Source organism: Schistosoma haematobium, chromosome 4 (assembly GCF_000699445.3).
Source record: "Schistosoma haematobium chromosome 4, whole genome shotgun sequence".
In the NCBI taxonomy this organism is placed as follows: domain Eukaryota; kingdom Metazoa; phylum Platyhelminthes; class Trematoda; order Strigeidida; family Schistosomatidae; genus Schistosoma; species Schistosoma haematobium.
The window spans coordinates 37,682,074-37,699,408 of record NC_067199.1 but is presented as its reverse complement, the minus strand read 5'-3'; the positions used below and the strand labels follow the sequence as shown (position 1 = coordinate 37,699,408).

General features: G+C 35.8%; 1 protein-coding gene across 2 annotated transcripts; it reads left to right on the top strand.

Moving 5' to 3' along the window:
* Positions 1-2,639: 2,639 nt before the first annotated feature.
* MSH4_2 (MutS protein msh4) lies at positions 2,640-17,335 on the top strand (the record flags this gene model as incomplete). Of its 2 annotated transcripts, XM_051216339.1 has the most annotated exons (12): positions 2,640-2,829; positions 5,166-5,240; positions 6,707-6,812; positions 6,856-6,993; positions 7,042-7,125; positions 7,182-7,241; positions 7,340-7,458; positions 7,759-8,131; positions 9,351-9,473; positions 11,277-11,356; positions 13,801-14,032; positions 15,128-15,352. In XM_051216339.1, the coding sequence occupies exons 2-12, from the start codon at positions 5,203-5,205 to the stop codon at positions 15,350-15,352; spliced, it is 1,578 nt and encodes a 525-aa protein (XP_051066917.1). In that variant the 5' UTR covers positions 2,640-2,829; positions 5,166-5,202. The 2 variants fall into 2 exon arrangements, with proteins under 2 accessions (XP_051066917.1, XP_051066916.1); XM_051216338.1 differs by adding an exon at positions 17,187-17,335 and having other exon boundaries at positions 2,640-5,240; positions 7,042-7,241; positions 15,128-17,144.

Here is a 17,335-nt window from a genome sequence, read left to right as displayed (position 1 = left end):
GATTTGGGGCGGAGTGGAAGTACATAGGATGCACACCCAAGAGTCTATCAGTCTTGATGAATCTGTGTGGTGCTCAGTAAGATAGTCTAATCCCTCGAGGTGTCTAGCTGGATTCATCTACAGGAGGCCCTCTGTTGACATTAAGTTTGACAATAGTATGCTGAAGTGATTATCCCGCTCTACTTGTCTCGAATACACTCATATGCTGATTCTAGAAGAATTCAATCTTCTCAAAGTCAATATCTTTGAACATACATACGTTGGAGGCGACAACCCCACTGAAGGTGGGTTCTTCAACCTCATTGAAGATCTGTGATTATTCGAAAATGTCAGTTCAGCAAGTCATTGGAGAAAGTCAAACTCCGTTGCGTTTAAACAGGGTATTTACAAACGGAGAATTCCTAATTGACAAACTCTCAATCCTCAATGCCCTAGGGAAAAGCGATCATGCCGCCATAGCCTCCAGTTTTATGGGCGAAACTGAGCTAAGACATCCTATTAACAACAGACGCTGGAATTTCAAACGTTTGGGTGTGTCTGCTTTACAGGACAATCAACGGCAGGTGGACCGGGCACTTCAGTCTCAACTTGATGTGGATGCTCATTGGGAAATTTTACTCTACACTATCGCATGCACTACAAAGCAGCCTGTTCCGCAAACGGTCCCCAAAATTTACAAGTAACCTACAGTCATCAAGAACCGTGCTCTTCGTTTGCTAAGCTTATAAAGGCACTACTGGAAGAAATACTTATGAACTTGTAACAACAGAGCATATAGGCGATTCAAACAAGCAAGGAATATATGCAAAACGGCACTAAGAGAAGACAGGCTTCAGTATCAGATAAAGCTTATCAATAAATCTGTCTTCAATCCAAGAATCATATTACGCCATGCAGCCTCTCTTCGGCGAGCCAGAACCGGTGTTTCCCAACTGCTAGGTACTAACGGCTCAACCAACAACTACGGTGATGCCGCCGACCCTCTGACAGAACAGTACATTTGAACATTTCAGACGACTCATACTAACCATATTGATGAGAGCCTCACCTGACACTCAACAAGACTCTTTAAAGTGAACCTGAGCGCTGATTTGGTGTACCGGAAACTGCAGCACCTAAAAAAGACACTTCGGGTCCTGATATGGTCCGCTCTTCTATACTGAGAGATTCAGCTTCATCCTTGGCGACACCGATTAGCGTGATGTTCCAACATCACACCGATTTTTGAAGGAGGTCAACGCAAAGAACCTTCAAGCTACCTACAGGTAGCACTTCTCTCAACACCCTTAAAAATCATGGGGTCCCCTGATATCCAACGGTCTACACGAAAAATAACTGTCCACAAAATTCTTTTCACCCCAACAGCACGATTACAGGAAAGGTCATTCTTGTACAACCAACCTGCCGGTCGTGGTGGGCAGATGGACAACCGTCCTTGACCGCAAGAGGGAGGTTGACGTCACATATCTTGATTTTTCAAAATCTTTTGATAGGGTTAATAATATATGTTTTGTCAATAAGCTCAAACGATTAGGTATCAAATCACCTTTAATTGGTTGGTTCATTTCATATCTTAGAATCAGCATTTTAAGGTCAGAGCTAACTTCACTTTCAGTCTACGGAGTGTCTTGGTGGGATCCACTAGGGCTCAGTACTAGGACCTCTTCCTTTCTTGATTAATATGAACGGCCCCCCATGGCGGCTATCGTCAGATTTATTGCTTTTTGCTGATGATGAGAAACTCTGGAAGGAAGTATGCAACCAGGAGGATAAAGTGGCACTTTAGGTGTATCAAACTCGATTTCAAAGTTGGGCGAACAACAACGGACTAACCTTTAACACTTCGAAGTGTAGAGTAATCCATTAGATACATGTTGCAGACTATGAATAAAACTTAGGCAACTCCTCTTCGGAGGTATCCCATGTTGAAAAAGATCTAGGGTGGTGGTACCCTAAGAGTTGAAATCTTACGCTAACTGCGACGAAAAAGATTTTTGAGTAAACCTTGCACTGGTAACGTTGAAGAGCATTTCCAGCCGGTTAGACGGAAGAACACTTCAAATAATCTTCAACATTTTAATTCGACCCTATTTAGAGTATGGAAACATAGTGTTTCCTCCCTCACTCCAAAAGGATAAGGACACTGTGGAACGTATCCAACGGCGAGTAACGAAATCAGTTCGAGGTCTCAAATTCAATTCTGATGAAGAGCGCCTCCAATCATTGAACCTTTACTCACTAAAGTACAAGAGTCACAAAGGTGACTTTCTAATGACTTACAGCATCCTAAAAACTTCTAGGCACCCCCTTAGACACCTACAGATACAACACAGCACAAAGTATTGTAGATACAACTTTTACTCCTTAAGAGTTGTCAAATACTGAAATTCACTGACGGTTGAGCTATCCCAAGCGGCATCCTAGGAGTCCTTTAAGAGAAAACTTGACATATTCTTAAGGACTAAGGATAGTATCTTACTATGATTCATCAATTTCTTTTTCCTCTTTTATCGTTAATATATCTAGGTTTCTGCCTGAAAGTATCGATGATCCACTGCTGATAGACACGAAAGCCTGTTAAGTGAAAGCTTCTCTTATTCCGTTCATAACTATTTGAACCATTTGTACCATGTGGAGTGTCTTTCCTTATTTTTAACCCTTCAAGGTCGTTCGGTGCTACAAGGTCAAGGTAGGTCATACTGATCGCAAATTATCGAGTTCCTTCGGTTGTAGTACTCCGTTTATGTGTACCTGATTTATGTTATCTTTTAAGTAACAGCAGTGGTTCTCCTGGCTCACGTCAACCTTCGAAAATATCCACTGAAGGAGGTAATAGATTATTGTACATCCTAAATTAAATAACTTATGCTTTGGTAACCTTTACGATGACATGCACTGCAAGAGATTATAAATGCTGTTGCACTTTTAAAAAAATTTTTTTGAGCAAATTACCTCAGACTGACCAAATAAAACAAGTGCCGTTAATACGTATCCCCGAACACTGCCTACTTCGACAGTCGGTGTTTTCTGGTGTAGGAGTAGGCTGGGAGGAAGCAGGGTGCGGCCAAACCAGAACATGACATCAGTCCATGAAGTCACTAATAATCGGACTGAACCATGTTAATGGGTTTAAACTGCCTGGTTGAGGTCCACGTGATAATCGTAACCAATCGTTAGGGTCTTTCAATGACACGGCTCGAAGTCATTTGCAAAGGTACAAGTGTGTCTATTCTTTGTCTTCTTTCAGACGAGTTCGTAAATTTTTTGTCTTCATTTCACCAATTCATATTGTCTCGAATTACACCTTCAATACCTAATCTTTCCTGTTACCACTGATACTGAATGTATGGATAAATGTGGCTGTGAAAACGTGTTTAGACAGAGCTTTACTTAATGCTTCAATGGGAAAGTAAGTAAGCAGATAAAAAGCAAATAGTTTTGCTTTTATGAACTCTTTAAAAGTGTTCTTATTGGTTTTTTGTTCTGGATGACAAGTAAAATAAGGACATGACAGATGCTAGTCAGTCATCTACATCGTAGGACCAGAAACATGCATCAGTCCAAGTTGCCACACTTCATTAGCACAACAAGGTGAACACCGAATTCATAGAAGCAGTTAACTCAATGGTAGCAATATATAAAAGAAAGATTGCGTATAAGGATATAATAAAGGAAGAAAGAATTAGTTTGTAGAAAGAAAGGTATAAAGCAATTTTAATCTCACGGTTTAAGGGAAAACAACGAGTGTGCAAACCTACGCCAGTTTGGTCGATTCTGAGCAATGTCACTCAGAGTCTCCAACCATTGGTTACGATAGTCGTGTGGACTCCAACCACCAACATGGCTCAGACCAGAAGTTAGTGACTTCAAGGACTGATGCCACGTTTTGGTTTGGTCGCCCCTAACTTTCTTCCAACCATCATCAACACAGGTTAGCATTTCACATCGTGGTAATCGGCGTTCAGGCATACGTAACACGTGGCTCAACCATTTCAGTCGATGAAGATTCACAACCTCATCAACTGATTTATCATCATTCCCCAATACTGTGCGTCCAATCTCACTATTACTTACCAGGTGATTCCAGCAAATGCAAGCAATATTCCTAAGATACCTGTGATCAAATAGCACCTGTCGAATGCTAAGATATTGTTCAGTTACTTCAGAACTATAACTAGGTCTTATCTAGTCCTTCGATAAAATAAACAAGTTTAGTTAACCCAGTCTCACTATACGACCGCTTTAAAATCCCAGAAACCAACGTTTTCTAATAGCTCTTGGGGGTGATGAGTCTCCAACTATCACAGAAATAAATCAATTTTAAAATCATATATTCAGTATGATATTAGTCAGTTGGTTTTAATTTGTCTTTATTGTATTCCGGACCACTGTGATTTTGTGAGAAGTGATGACTACTCAGTTTAATAAACTTTATGGTAAATAATCATTAACTAGTCGATACATAATTGAATAAACCTGGATGTAATCTAATTTTCTTCGGTTTTCATCAATACACCTTTCCTTACAAAACTTTTCTGTTTTCCAATCAGTTATGGGATGGTTGTTGAAGCGTTATTTGTATGAGTCGTACAACCTACTCAGTTCGTATATATCCTGTCGTGTATTGAAAAAACCTTCCACTAGTTTGTAATCAGAAAATACCGAATCTAATCTCAATTCACAACAGCAGTTCACTATTTTCTGGACAGGATATGGGTGTTTGTGTAGAATGCTTGAGTTACAGTCTAATGAGCACTGCATTCAATTTCACGAATATATTAACATCTAGGAGGGTGAAAACTCTACACATTGGTTAAAGGGTCTCATAACTTCTGGTAGTTACTGTGTGACTGGTAATTATCTCCAGATCACTGTTTGGAAAGTAGGTAAATAAACGTTATTCACTGGTTGTTTGTCTTGATGAACAATGTGGGTTTGTATTTATTTGGCTGTTCTTAGCCTTCTTCCACTCTGTAATGACCAGTAGGGGTTGTCCAAAGATTAGTTCGTGGATTCAGAACTTAAGAACGTACCCAAATAAAGTAATGTCACATAAAAAGGACCTAATTGTATCTTTCTGCACTGCATCGTATGAAATATGTGATGTAAGTGATGCTTGTCTCTGTTTCTTGTTTCGACGTTAAGAATTTTACTTTATTTTAAAGAAAAATTAGACCCGGTTATTGAATGGAATATTTTTGAATGTCAATCAGCAACAAGGACGTGATTTCATTATCAAAGTAAGTCTTGCATTTGTGTAAATCAATAGCTTAAACTTTTAGAATTGGATTTATCATTTATTTATTTATTTAAACACATAAACATTGGTACAAGGAGGCACCAAATACATATGCGCCACATAAATCATTCGACTTGTGTGAGGGCTGAGATACTGCCCAGGTGCCCAGACCGAAGCAGGTGGTTTTCTTAGGAGGCCACACCCGGAGCCATCGACCTAAAGGTCTGATCCACAAGGCAGTGGAGCGTCGTGAGAGGAGATGCAGTCCCATGGCAGCTGGTGACCAACGATTGGTTCATACGCCATTTGTTCCTTCAGGATACTGGAGCCCATATGCACCATTGGTTTGGAATCCGGTTAAAGCACCGGACATTCGCTTTTCGTCCTCTCAATTTCGTAAACAACACTCCCGCCACGAGAAGGCGATGAGTAGGACTTCGCTGGCAGAGGCTGTATACGCGTGGCCGTGTGAGAGCATTTCGAGAGGGAAGGAGGGAGGGCCCACCCACTCTCGGCCATACCAGGGCATTTGGGGGCTTAGATTTGGATGCTGCTTCTGGTCAAATAAACTCATGTTTTTAGACTACCATTTATATTTTCCGTAGTAAAACAAAGTTATAATGTCGACAAAAAGATTCAGCATAGATGTCTGAATAGTTAATTGACGAGAGGTTTCATTTTTATTTGCATTACGTTTCCTTAGCATCCTTAACTCGAAGAGTGTTTCACAAGCATAAAGCAGAATTAATGGAATTGAAACGTACACTTATTTTTTTTTACTGACGGACGTCGAATGTGAACTAGATCGATATTTCTTCTTTATCCTTCACTAGTTTGTGGTCATCCTTCTACTTGTTTATCTTCCATTTGCAACAAATGTCCTGCTTTGTCCCCATGTTTCCTTGTTTCTGTCTTTTTTCCCTTTGTATGATGTTGTAGAGTTTAATAACTTACATATGCGGTTTTGTCTGAGATTTGTTTGATTCACCAAGAGGTTTAGCCATCGACAAGGGATTAATATTATTGCAAGCATAGTCTTTAGTACATTATAAACAGCGAAACCCAGCTATATCAATCAAAAGTTATTCGTGATGTTTTGGTATTCATTTTTGCGCCACATAACCCTAAACATTTTTTTAAAACACCATGTGACACCAAGCTGCTCTACCCATTGTTGAATGTCACGGAACGAAATTTACTAATTTCTGTTCGGTTATTCTCTTTTCTTACCTACTTAAATATTGTGACAAACTCTAAGGTATCATTTTTCCTTCAGAAAACTTTATCCTTTTCTCCATGCAATCAACAGATTTCTTATCGAACTCATCCTTTCAAATGTCATCGCATCACTTCATGTAGTACATATTTCGTTGTCCCTACTAGAGCAAATCTTTATTTTCGGAAAATGAGAATAACAACAATTGATAAAAACATTTAAAGTATTGTTTCTTTTCCTTGCTTTGATAGCTTTCTTCATCCCGATCGGATTTCTCGTCAAACACTACAAGGTATTAGTAGTGCAGCGCAACAGCAATTCGCTAAATCAGACCGATATAAACTATGCCGTGTTTTAGTTAGTTAATATACTTTAAGTATTAATTGTTTGCTCTTTTTAGATGTTTCTCCTTCAAAATGACTTCCTTCATGATGCAATAATTCATTTTGCAGCTGTTTATTTATTGTGGGACTTGTGGAAATCAGATAACTCTTCCATCAATAACAATCCATTCACAGAGTTTTTAATTTCATTTATGGTTAGTTTGTTTCGCATATCTATTCCTTAATTGTGTACAAAATTCTAGCAGGATGAAGTGCATTGCAAGTTGCCGCGATCTGCAATTTCAATGTTTCATACAATTCTTCGTCAACCCGATCAAATCCATGATGTATGTGGCAGTGTGTTTTATTAATATGCTTCAAAATTTATCCTTTTTACGAACAGTTTCTAAAGTATACTCCAGCACAGATATTTGATTTACCGTATCCTTCGACTGACATTAGAGTGAGTGTGAATATGTATCTGTTTTGCTGTCTATTTTTTAATGGAAGTTATTTAGAAAAACATTATATCTCTATTTTATTCCTTGTCATTCAATGTAGCTTGATTGGGATCTGGTCCCAGTAGCCAATTCACTGAAATCATCTGGCCGTGTTTCGAAGTTCGCTGACTCTGGAATGGTTTGTATTGTTCCTGATGAAGATATTCCACGTTCTTTTGAGTAAGTTTATTTGCTCTAGTATTCCAAATCCCCCTTTTGAAACTTGAAAAAACTCACTTCTGTGGTAATTTGGGTGATATTTACAAACTCAGACTTCATAATGATGTAATGTTTTATATTTCTTTTAACCAGTGAATGTATTTTAGATGCCAGCTCAACAATAACCTGATAACAGAAATTACATAAAAATAACTTGGCCTGTACTTCTGTTATTGCCGTCACTATATACATAAATGTATAACTTAGTAATAAATTAACTGAGAAGAATTCTCTGAATTTCATGTTATATTTTTATTGTAGGCCATCATTTCACCTGCATAACACAGATGATTCATGTGGTACATCTGAATTACAACGTCAATGTTTAGATTCTCTTTTGTTACGTAGTGAACTGTTAATAGGTCGCAATAATGTCTTCCCAGAGTTTCTTCGTATTTCCCCACCTTTGTTACCATGTCCCCAAGGAATTAATCAGATTTTATACAGTTTAGATGAAGAAAATGAATCCATCAGTCGTACAGTTTCCAACTTTAGTCCTTCAGAGAAAAGATCTATCAAGAAGTCTAAACCCACTTATGGCTGGTCAGAAGAACTTATTTGGCTTAATCCAGACATTGTTGAGCACGATTTCCATTGGAATAACAGTATGGAACTTGTTGATATAACAGTTGAGGTGAATTTTTAGTTAATATTTTTATGCAACTTAGCATTTTTTGCCAATTAGTTAATGGATTGATTTTTGTTAAATGTATATGAGTACTTTTCATTCAAGTATAATAATTTGGGTAATCTGCCAAAACGGTGCTTTCACCAGTTTTCATAGAATAACTTTCACACAGATTTTTCTCAGACTTTCAGGGCTTTTTCCGGGATTTGATTTACCAAGTTTTTTTGGTGATATTAGAATAAGGTAGTAGACCTTGTGAATCACTAAAATTCTCAGATGCATTTATTTCAGTACTTACATTTGAGTTCACTGGTGACAAGTTATAATGAAATCTAAGACTTCTAAAGATAATTGGATGAGTCCTCTGTGATAGCAGTGATATGTGTAAAATCAGAAGTTGGACTATAATTTCTAAAGCGCTGATCCCATTTGTGATTGATAGTTAGATATAATTTGGGATATTGGTTTACAGATTGTTATGTAGATCGCAAAAATTCAGACTTAGATAAAGGAAATCATTCTTTATATGAATGAGTCTGAAACAGTAACTTCTGATTGTTCTCACGATTGGCTTCATAACCTACTAAATTCAGTTGCTTAACGTAGTAGTATACATGAATTTTATTACGTATGCGTTCACACAAAGATGGTTGGGTTTCAAAGTTTAGGATATATATATATATATATATATATATATATATATATATATATATATATAGTGGTTAAAATTTCTTTTCTGCTCAGGTTAAAAACCCGCTTTTGTAGTAGAGCATTTTACTGCAAAACATTTACGATAGCGATTGTAGTAGAACATATAACTGTTGATCGTAGTCATTTCTCAGGCGTCTAATAATACTCCTCATACTGAAGGACTGTTTACTTGACTAAATACTATACTCTGTATAGTTTCTGTGTGATTTATTGATGATTAATAGACGTCAGTTTCAGATTATACCCTTTTACACATTTCGAATATTTCCATGTAATGATCCATGATATATATACTGGATTCACATAATATTATTGGTCACATGGGATCAGTCATTTCAATGACACAAAACTAACGGCCTACACACTTGTAACTTCATAAAATAGTGATCCTATCGAAATTAGTCTGCTTCATTGTAAACTGTACTTTATCAAGCGGTTAATATCAAATATATGTATTTCTGATATTTGTATTTTATAATCTTCGTAAACTATGTTTCTTGTCTTTTAACATTAGCTTCGTCATTTGGTTTCCGCAGCCATGACATCCACTTTAACCCAGTCGCAGCAACAAACTGTTGTTCAAGCAATTAAGGATAATCCAGATGTTATTTATAATGTTGGTATCACTCCAGAGATTGTAAGTTTATCATACTAATCTATATTTTCTACTACCTAGAGTTGATTGATTGTATATTTAACTTAGTTTTCAAATGCCCAATAGAGAGCATACTCTTGTTTATCACAGTTCGAGTTTCTCAGGTTAAAATATTTAATGGTTTAATCTGTTGACTTTCAACTATTACTCTGTTGTTATTCCGAATTTCACTATTTTGACTGTTCTAAATAATCAAGTAACATCCATAATTTGCACAAATGAAGTATGACAACTGCGTTTACTTAACTGTTAACGGTAACTGCGACAAAGAAATTTATTCCTAAGATTTGTTACGTTTGCACATTAGTCTGAATAAGCATATTTATCGATAGGGATAAATGAATAATTCAATTTGACAAATATAATAATAGTTGGACGTACTTCATATATTTTATATGTATTATACTGATTCATTTTTCCCTACTCCTTATGTCTTTACTACCATGTATAACCATTATCTATTCATTATTGATATTTGATATCTAAACAATAAAAAATATTTTGCTAGGTAAACTTTTTTATTAAAATAAAATGAGCAACATGTATATTTACTTTGAAATCGCCTCCCAGCCCTGCTAACTGGGCGGAGAAGACCAGTGTTATGACCTTGGATGTCTTGTTTTGCTACCACGCGACCTATCGACCAATCCGGATACGACTTATACGGATCTTTACACTAGGTCAACCAATGACGTTCAACCGGTGCGGGCAGTCTAGCGTCCTTACTGGTCCTATGTCCTCCGAGCCCTTCCACTTGAGTCCAGAACACAATACCAGCTTCGAATCAGAGCAGATCGTTTATTTCAAACATACTCGGTTTATATATCAACCAGACAGACCACAACGCACCATAAATTAGAAAATAACATGTGTACACAAATAAGCCAAAAAGTGGCTGTGCACGAGGGGGACAGTGAATAATAGACTGAGCATAGATTAAGAACCGTAAATCGTATAATAATAAATTATAGGTCAAAATAAAGCTTATAATAAGAGGAATATAAATATACGTAATGTAATTGTTGAATAATTATACAATAAGAATATTTATAGAATATTAGTCCATTAATAGTCCTCGGGAGTTACCTGTAATTTAATCTCCACTCGGATATAACAACCAGGTTCAGCTGAGGGAAAATATATTCCACAAGCAGTCATAAGCACAAACGAACCAAGCACGCAACTCAAGTGTGTATATATACAGTATTAAAAAGTCCTTGAGAACCGTCATAAAATAACGTATTAGAAGAGGAAACGAACCAATGACATTTAAAGTCCTTTCAAGTGAGAAATACAATCTGAAGGTAAAAATGGGCGCTTTTGGTGCGGAAACGGGAAATTCAAATTTCCAAAATAAAATTGCAAAAATAAGATATTTATCAAGTGATTTCTTGAGATCTAGCATCCCTAACGCATTCTGAGTGGATTTTATAAAAATCACTAAATAGACAGCACGTTGTTTTAAGGATCATTTATTGCGTTTGAGTCTCGTTGTGAATATCAACAATGAGATGTAGGCCTCATCCAGTTGACTAGTTTCAAATAGGATAAAATTCCCATCCTGAATTTTATTGTTAGCCACCATTCAACTTTACTAGATGTAATTGTATTGCGTTCTGTATCTTTAATTCTGTAGGACGGGTACGGCTGGTAGGGATGCTCTTGAAGTCTTAGCGTACAAACTTCATTGATTTAATGAATAGTTTTATAATCATATGATTTTAATATTGTTGCCTGTTCTTCGTTATTTTTCCACTGAGCCATAAAACCATTGAATCTTTAAAGGTACCGAATTTCGTTAACCGTAACCCAGTTATCGCTATTGAAGTTTTACAATTGTTGATTACATCACCGAAACGAGATGAGTAAGTCCTTTATGATTTGTTTGTTTGTGCGTGTGTGTTCAATTGTAATTCCCCTATTTGTTTAGTGTTTCTTATTCGATTTTTATGTTCGTAATTCTTATAATTCTATTTTGATATCCTTCTCTTCATAGTCCGTTGTTAATTAGTGTGTTAATTGGGGAAAATGTCTTATGATCACAAGAACTGTTGTTTTTTTTGGCAATTTCCTTAGCCTATATTTTCTTGACTTTTTTGTTCAAGGAACTTAATTCAACAGTTAAATATATAGTGGCTTGTATTTACTCTTTGTGCTGAGAATTAAAACTGACCAAACTCCCTTCAGCTTACATACAGGCTAATATGTTTAATTATTTCCAGTTGATGACATAATAATAAAACTGGATTGTCAATCAATAGTGAGTAATTTGTGTTTAATGTGAAAGGACTTTAGAGTGAAAGTCTTAAAACTGGCATCTTTCCATAACCTAACATAATACTTCTGGAATGTCAAGATAATTTTTATTGGTTGATATGTTTTTATTTTAAGTTTAGAAAGGAAAACTAGACGTGTAAGGTCAACTCACTAGATTATGATTACAATTAGTTGAGAAAAGGGTCAAAGTATTACTATGACAGTTGGAGGTTAAAAGACTGACTCTTTTGAAATATAAAGATCAGATATAAATCTTCTAATTTCTATGACCTGCAAATTTCGAAAGTGTAGAATTAGATTGTTTATTAATAATTCATTAAATCCACATTGTACCCCATGCCTAGTGGTTGGCGTGCTATTAGTCACCGTAAGCAACCTTCTACCCGAACTCACAGATTCTTTGGAACATACTGATTAAAACGAGTAGAAACCCGTCTTCCTATCCTTCTGATATACGGGCTTTTGCATGCACATATGAATGATTTTATTCAGTTTGAAGTAACACATGATGGATATTTGTCATTTTTTTTGCATTATTTAACATAGTTTGCTGTTTAGTGGAGTCAATTTCGCTGTGAGGAATGTCATTTTTAAGGCTGCTTTTAGTCCTTGATTATCTTTATCCGTTATTCGATCACCTTTCAGTGACGGTCAAATAAAATCATTCTTAGTAGGTGTATATTCGTCCATCTTACTTCGGTAATCAGTTCTATAGTTAATTATAATTTGATTGAAGGTATCCATCCTCTTACAGACAATGTTTTTATTGTATACTCCCTCTCGAGTTTTTTGGTGAGTGTGACTTTTTGGCTGTGTGGTAAGACGTTCTCACCAACCCATATTTATATTCAATAGGGTCTAAGCTGTTAGAGTTTAGGTGTTGCTCACTCTAGATTGCTTCTCAACGTACATGCTTTTGAAAAGTTCCGTCATTTCTTCTGGAAATATCTAAGTCGAGGAAACGGAACGCACTATTTATTTAATCTTCAACTTCAAGTCTAATATTAGTATGAATTTTCTTAAAAAAATTCAAGTATTTTGTTTGCGTAATTTACGTCGTTGCATAAAACAAAAGTATCGTCGATGTACCTTGCACAGTGCGCATTCTTGTTGTTGACAGTAAGTAATTTTGTTCTTTCCGAATTCGCAACATATATGTTGGCAAGAACAGGTGTCAAAGGATTGCCCATCATCACTTCATCTACTTGACAGTATAATTTATTGTTTAATTTGAACTAGACATTCTTAGAACATAGTCGTGACAACTGTTTGAGCTATATTTATGGTATGGATATAAGTTATAAATGTTTTGTAATGATGCCTATCGTTTCTTCCAATGGGGGGGTATTGGTGAAGAGTGATGATACATCATGCGAAACCATCAGCTTATTTGATATGTTTAGCCTCTCTTCAGGACTTGATATAGTATCATACACTGAATAACTAAAACTTTTCTAAATAATTTCTTTCTACCCTTACTTTTGCTTTTGCGTTGCTTAAATATCTGCTTGAAGACATTCGCACATCTGGAGATTACCATAAAGCTACCCTGTCAACTATCTGAACACACTAAGTCATAACTCACTGATATGGTTGTAGCTTTCCATCTTTTCGATGCTTATTATAGTGTAATTGTTAAATATACAGTTTAGTTATTGTTCGTCATCTAGAAGTTATGCAATTGAAAGACATGTGAACTGTGTTCACGACGCACTTTTCCTTATCCTTTCAACTCAACTAAGTGATTATGTAAGTAATGTCTTGTGTATTCCGTATCAGTTTTTTCGTCTTTATACGTTTGTTGGGAAACCCTGTGAACATATACCTGGTAATATAACTTTGTTGGGATAATAATACAATATCAATATCTATAGATCACTATCACTCATTTTAACTGTTCTCTGTTAATGTTACTATTTGTTTTGTGAATCTTTTTTTCTGTTTCTTGACTGATTAAATTTGGGCAGAACATAAACCTCTTTATTTTGATTGCAAATAATTATTGTAATTTTTCTATTGAAAATAAATAAAGGTACTTAAATGCTCTGCTAAAAATGGAAGTTACTGTACAGTCAATTGAAGTGGTAAATCGACTATCTACAAAAATTACATTACCTACAGAGTTTATACAAGATTATATATCGAATTGTTTAGCATTTTGTTATTCAGTAAATGACAAATTTTATCAAATGAGACATGTTCGTTTAGTATGTGTACTACTACAATCACTTATCAGGAATAACATATTGGATATTCATAATCAGGTAAAGTTTCTGTTTGTTTTCTAATTGTTGTTAATTTATAATAAAATCGAATTAAATTCAGTTATGTCAAATATTCATATTTATTTAATGGAAAGTAATGAAGGTGATATTTCGGTGTTCATTAGTGACTGATGTTTTATGCGATAAAGGAATTGGATTGTTTTTTCAGACAAACGGATATTTTGTGCTGGTTCTAATGTTACATGATACTGAGAAGTAATCGAGTCTTCATCAATATCTACTTATATGTAAACGACAGTATGTCTGAGGTTATGGTACTAAGTGACTTACGTTAAGAGGTTTGGATTATGCATTTTATCCGTGAATGTTCTAAAACTACTGTATCACTAAACTTGATTATCCAGTTTCCTAAAATCATTCTTATCCCATCGATTTGTCTTTATTTTTTACTTACATGTATACTTATGACAAATACATTTCACATTGTGTGAAATATTGGTTGTGGGATTAAAATTAAAACATTGGTTGTGAGTAGTTAGTCTACAGCATTCGGTTTCACGTCAAGAAATGAAAGGAAAAAGCTAATTATCTTATGTTAACAAAAATTTTTATGCCAAGCTGTTGGTTTCATGTTGTCGACCCTATGATGCCGCACGGTCAAATACCTTAAATCAATCGTATTTAGTAGCTTAATTCAAGATGGAATAAAATGAAAGTTCTGAGATGATTTGTCGTATTTGTTGGTGTTTCGAAAAATTCACGGGACCTAATACTGTCACACATCAAAAAGGTAAACTGTGAGCTAATTACACTATATCTGATAAATTCGAATCAAACTACGTTTACAAACTGGGTTCTAGGCGACTAACACAATTCATTGAGCGGCTTTTAATGTAAAAATGGTCATATATCTAAATAACATTAGACTGTTTATCAGAATTTAAAACAATATAGGTCTCATTATATCCGTGGATTGTCATCGTTAGTTTTGTAGACATCAAATTAAGTCAGTCTCTTTACGTTGAAAAAAGTTTTGTTGAATTTCTAAGCCAGTCGCAACAGTGTAACTGGATTTACATTTGATTCACAAATACTTGGCTTTCGGTATACTTACTTTGTATTCTTACTTTTCAGGATATCTTAATCGAAGTGAGGACTTTTTGTTTAGAATTTACTAAGGCTCGGGAAGCGACCACTCTTCATAGACTTATTTTGAATATGGAGAACACTAACACAGCTTCATCGGCTACAACGTTCAGCAACAACATTGGCACTTCTACGACTACGACTAGTCCTACTTGTTCATCAACTGGTATACCACAACAAGACATTTCTAATGAAAATAAAGAAACCTCCTAATAACTGGGTTACTATTTTACATTACAGATGAATTGTATAGATCATAAATAAAGACACAAAGGTCTGATTTTTATTCAGTGATATACAGTACTGATAAAGCGAATACTTATTTGTTTATAATCCTCACAAACAGTTACCTGTTGACATTATTGGTATAACTCCCCATGAAAGTATGAAGAAGGAAATTAAAATTGTTCAAAAGTTTATTGATTCATCGCTACTACTGAAGCAGAAAAATAAGTTTACAAGTTGTATATATAGTGAAGTCAAAAATAAAACAGCAAAGAACCTTTTGTCGCAAACGTCTTCGCACTTTGTTAGATTGCGAACCGCATTAGTGATGAGCGTTTGAGAAATTGCCGTCTTGTCCAGTTATTGCTAATTCCAAAGTAAAGGTGGTTGACTTTTCTCTCGACTTGCATCGCGAATCGTTCACCATATTTCTGAATGTGTTTTCTGTACATTCTTTAGCGTCGTCGAGTCCGTATATATTCTTCACTCCGTCTGAGTAATGACCGTTGTGTTATTTTGTAAGTTGTGCGTATTATTTAACTTCCATCTACTGCAATGCTCAAGAAGTTCATGGGCAATACAATTTATGTTTCTTAATTGCTTATGCTTAACTTGTAAGAGTTCGTCTTTTCACATATGCCAGTAGCATATGGCGGCAAGGATATCGGCACGTAACAAATATTCTACAATCGCACTCACAAGTGCTTATATCCACTTCATAATGCTTTCCACAGTCAACCATGAACAACCAGTCGCCATTTTCATATTCTGACGACAATCTCCTGGTCCATGGGTCACAAACCATTCGTGAACTACTACAAGGATGATTGTGAGTCATGTATGATTTTGTGACATATTCTTGATCTTCCAATCTTATACGGAACCTGGATTGGGGGTTTACAAACTTAGACCTTAAATGTCACATACTAAAATTCTCACGGTTCTTGATTCACTGACAGACCTTCGGGTCTACGTTTACGACCATACGTGCAATGAAACACCGTAAACAAGTATTTAAATCTCATATCCTTCAGCAGTTCACTTTCTGCGTGAATGTAATGGTTATGGGTAGTCTGAGAAGGAACTACCCAGGTTCAAATACCTGTTTGTGACGTTTCACAGCACATTCAGTCATAGGCGTAAATCAGTTCTGACAATGGATCGAAAATCGTGAGAATTTTAATATGTGACATTTAAGGTCTGATTTCGTAAACTACCAATCCAGGTTCTGTATAAGATTGGAAGATCAAGAATATGTCATAAAATCATACAACATGACTCACAATCATCCTTGTAGTAGTTCCTGAATTGTATTAGTTGCCATAGATTCACACAACCTGTTGACTCCCGAGCAGCATGGGTTTCGTAACAAGCGTTCATGCTTGGCTAACTTATTGCGAGAGAGGATTGGACAGCAGCCCCAGATAACGGTCTGTCTATCGATATGATATTCATGGATTGTAACGGAAAGAGAACGGCGAAAATCCCTCTACAGCTTCTTTGCTGAACAGTATTGTCACTTATTTGTTGCTTCTCCCTGTTGTGTATTTTAATCTTCGTTCAGATCTCGTTTAATCACATTTTTTATTCTTCAGTCTTCCTTGTTTGAGCCTTTATTATGTGATTTTGATTAAAGACTTATCTTCTGTTACCTCAAGGTCATGGCGTGGTTCAGTTTGTGACTGTTAACGTTTTGATTGTCTGCTTGGGAGGATTGCTGGAGTCCCTGCGGATAGATATTCGATCCCATCTTGTTGGGAATATTTTTATTGATTCTCAGGTATCGAACCCTTTGGTACTAACCGTTTCCTTCATTGTTTAGTGCGTTACTTTGCGTTAGAGAAACTTCTGACTGTATAGCACAGGCTGTACCGTTTGAGGAAAATGTACTTTTGATATAATTTGTTCTGTTTTCTAAATTAGAACTGTTTATATTGAACACAGAGTTTGTGTTTTGATATCATATAATAC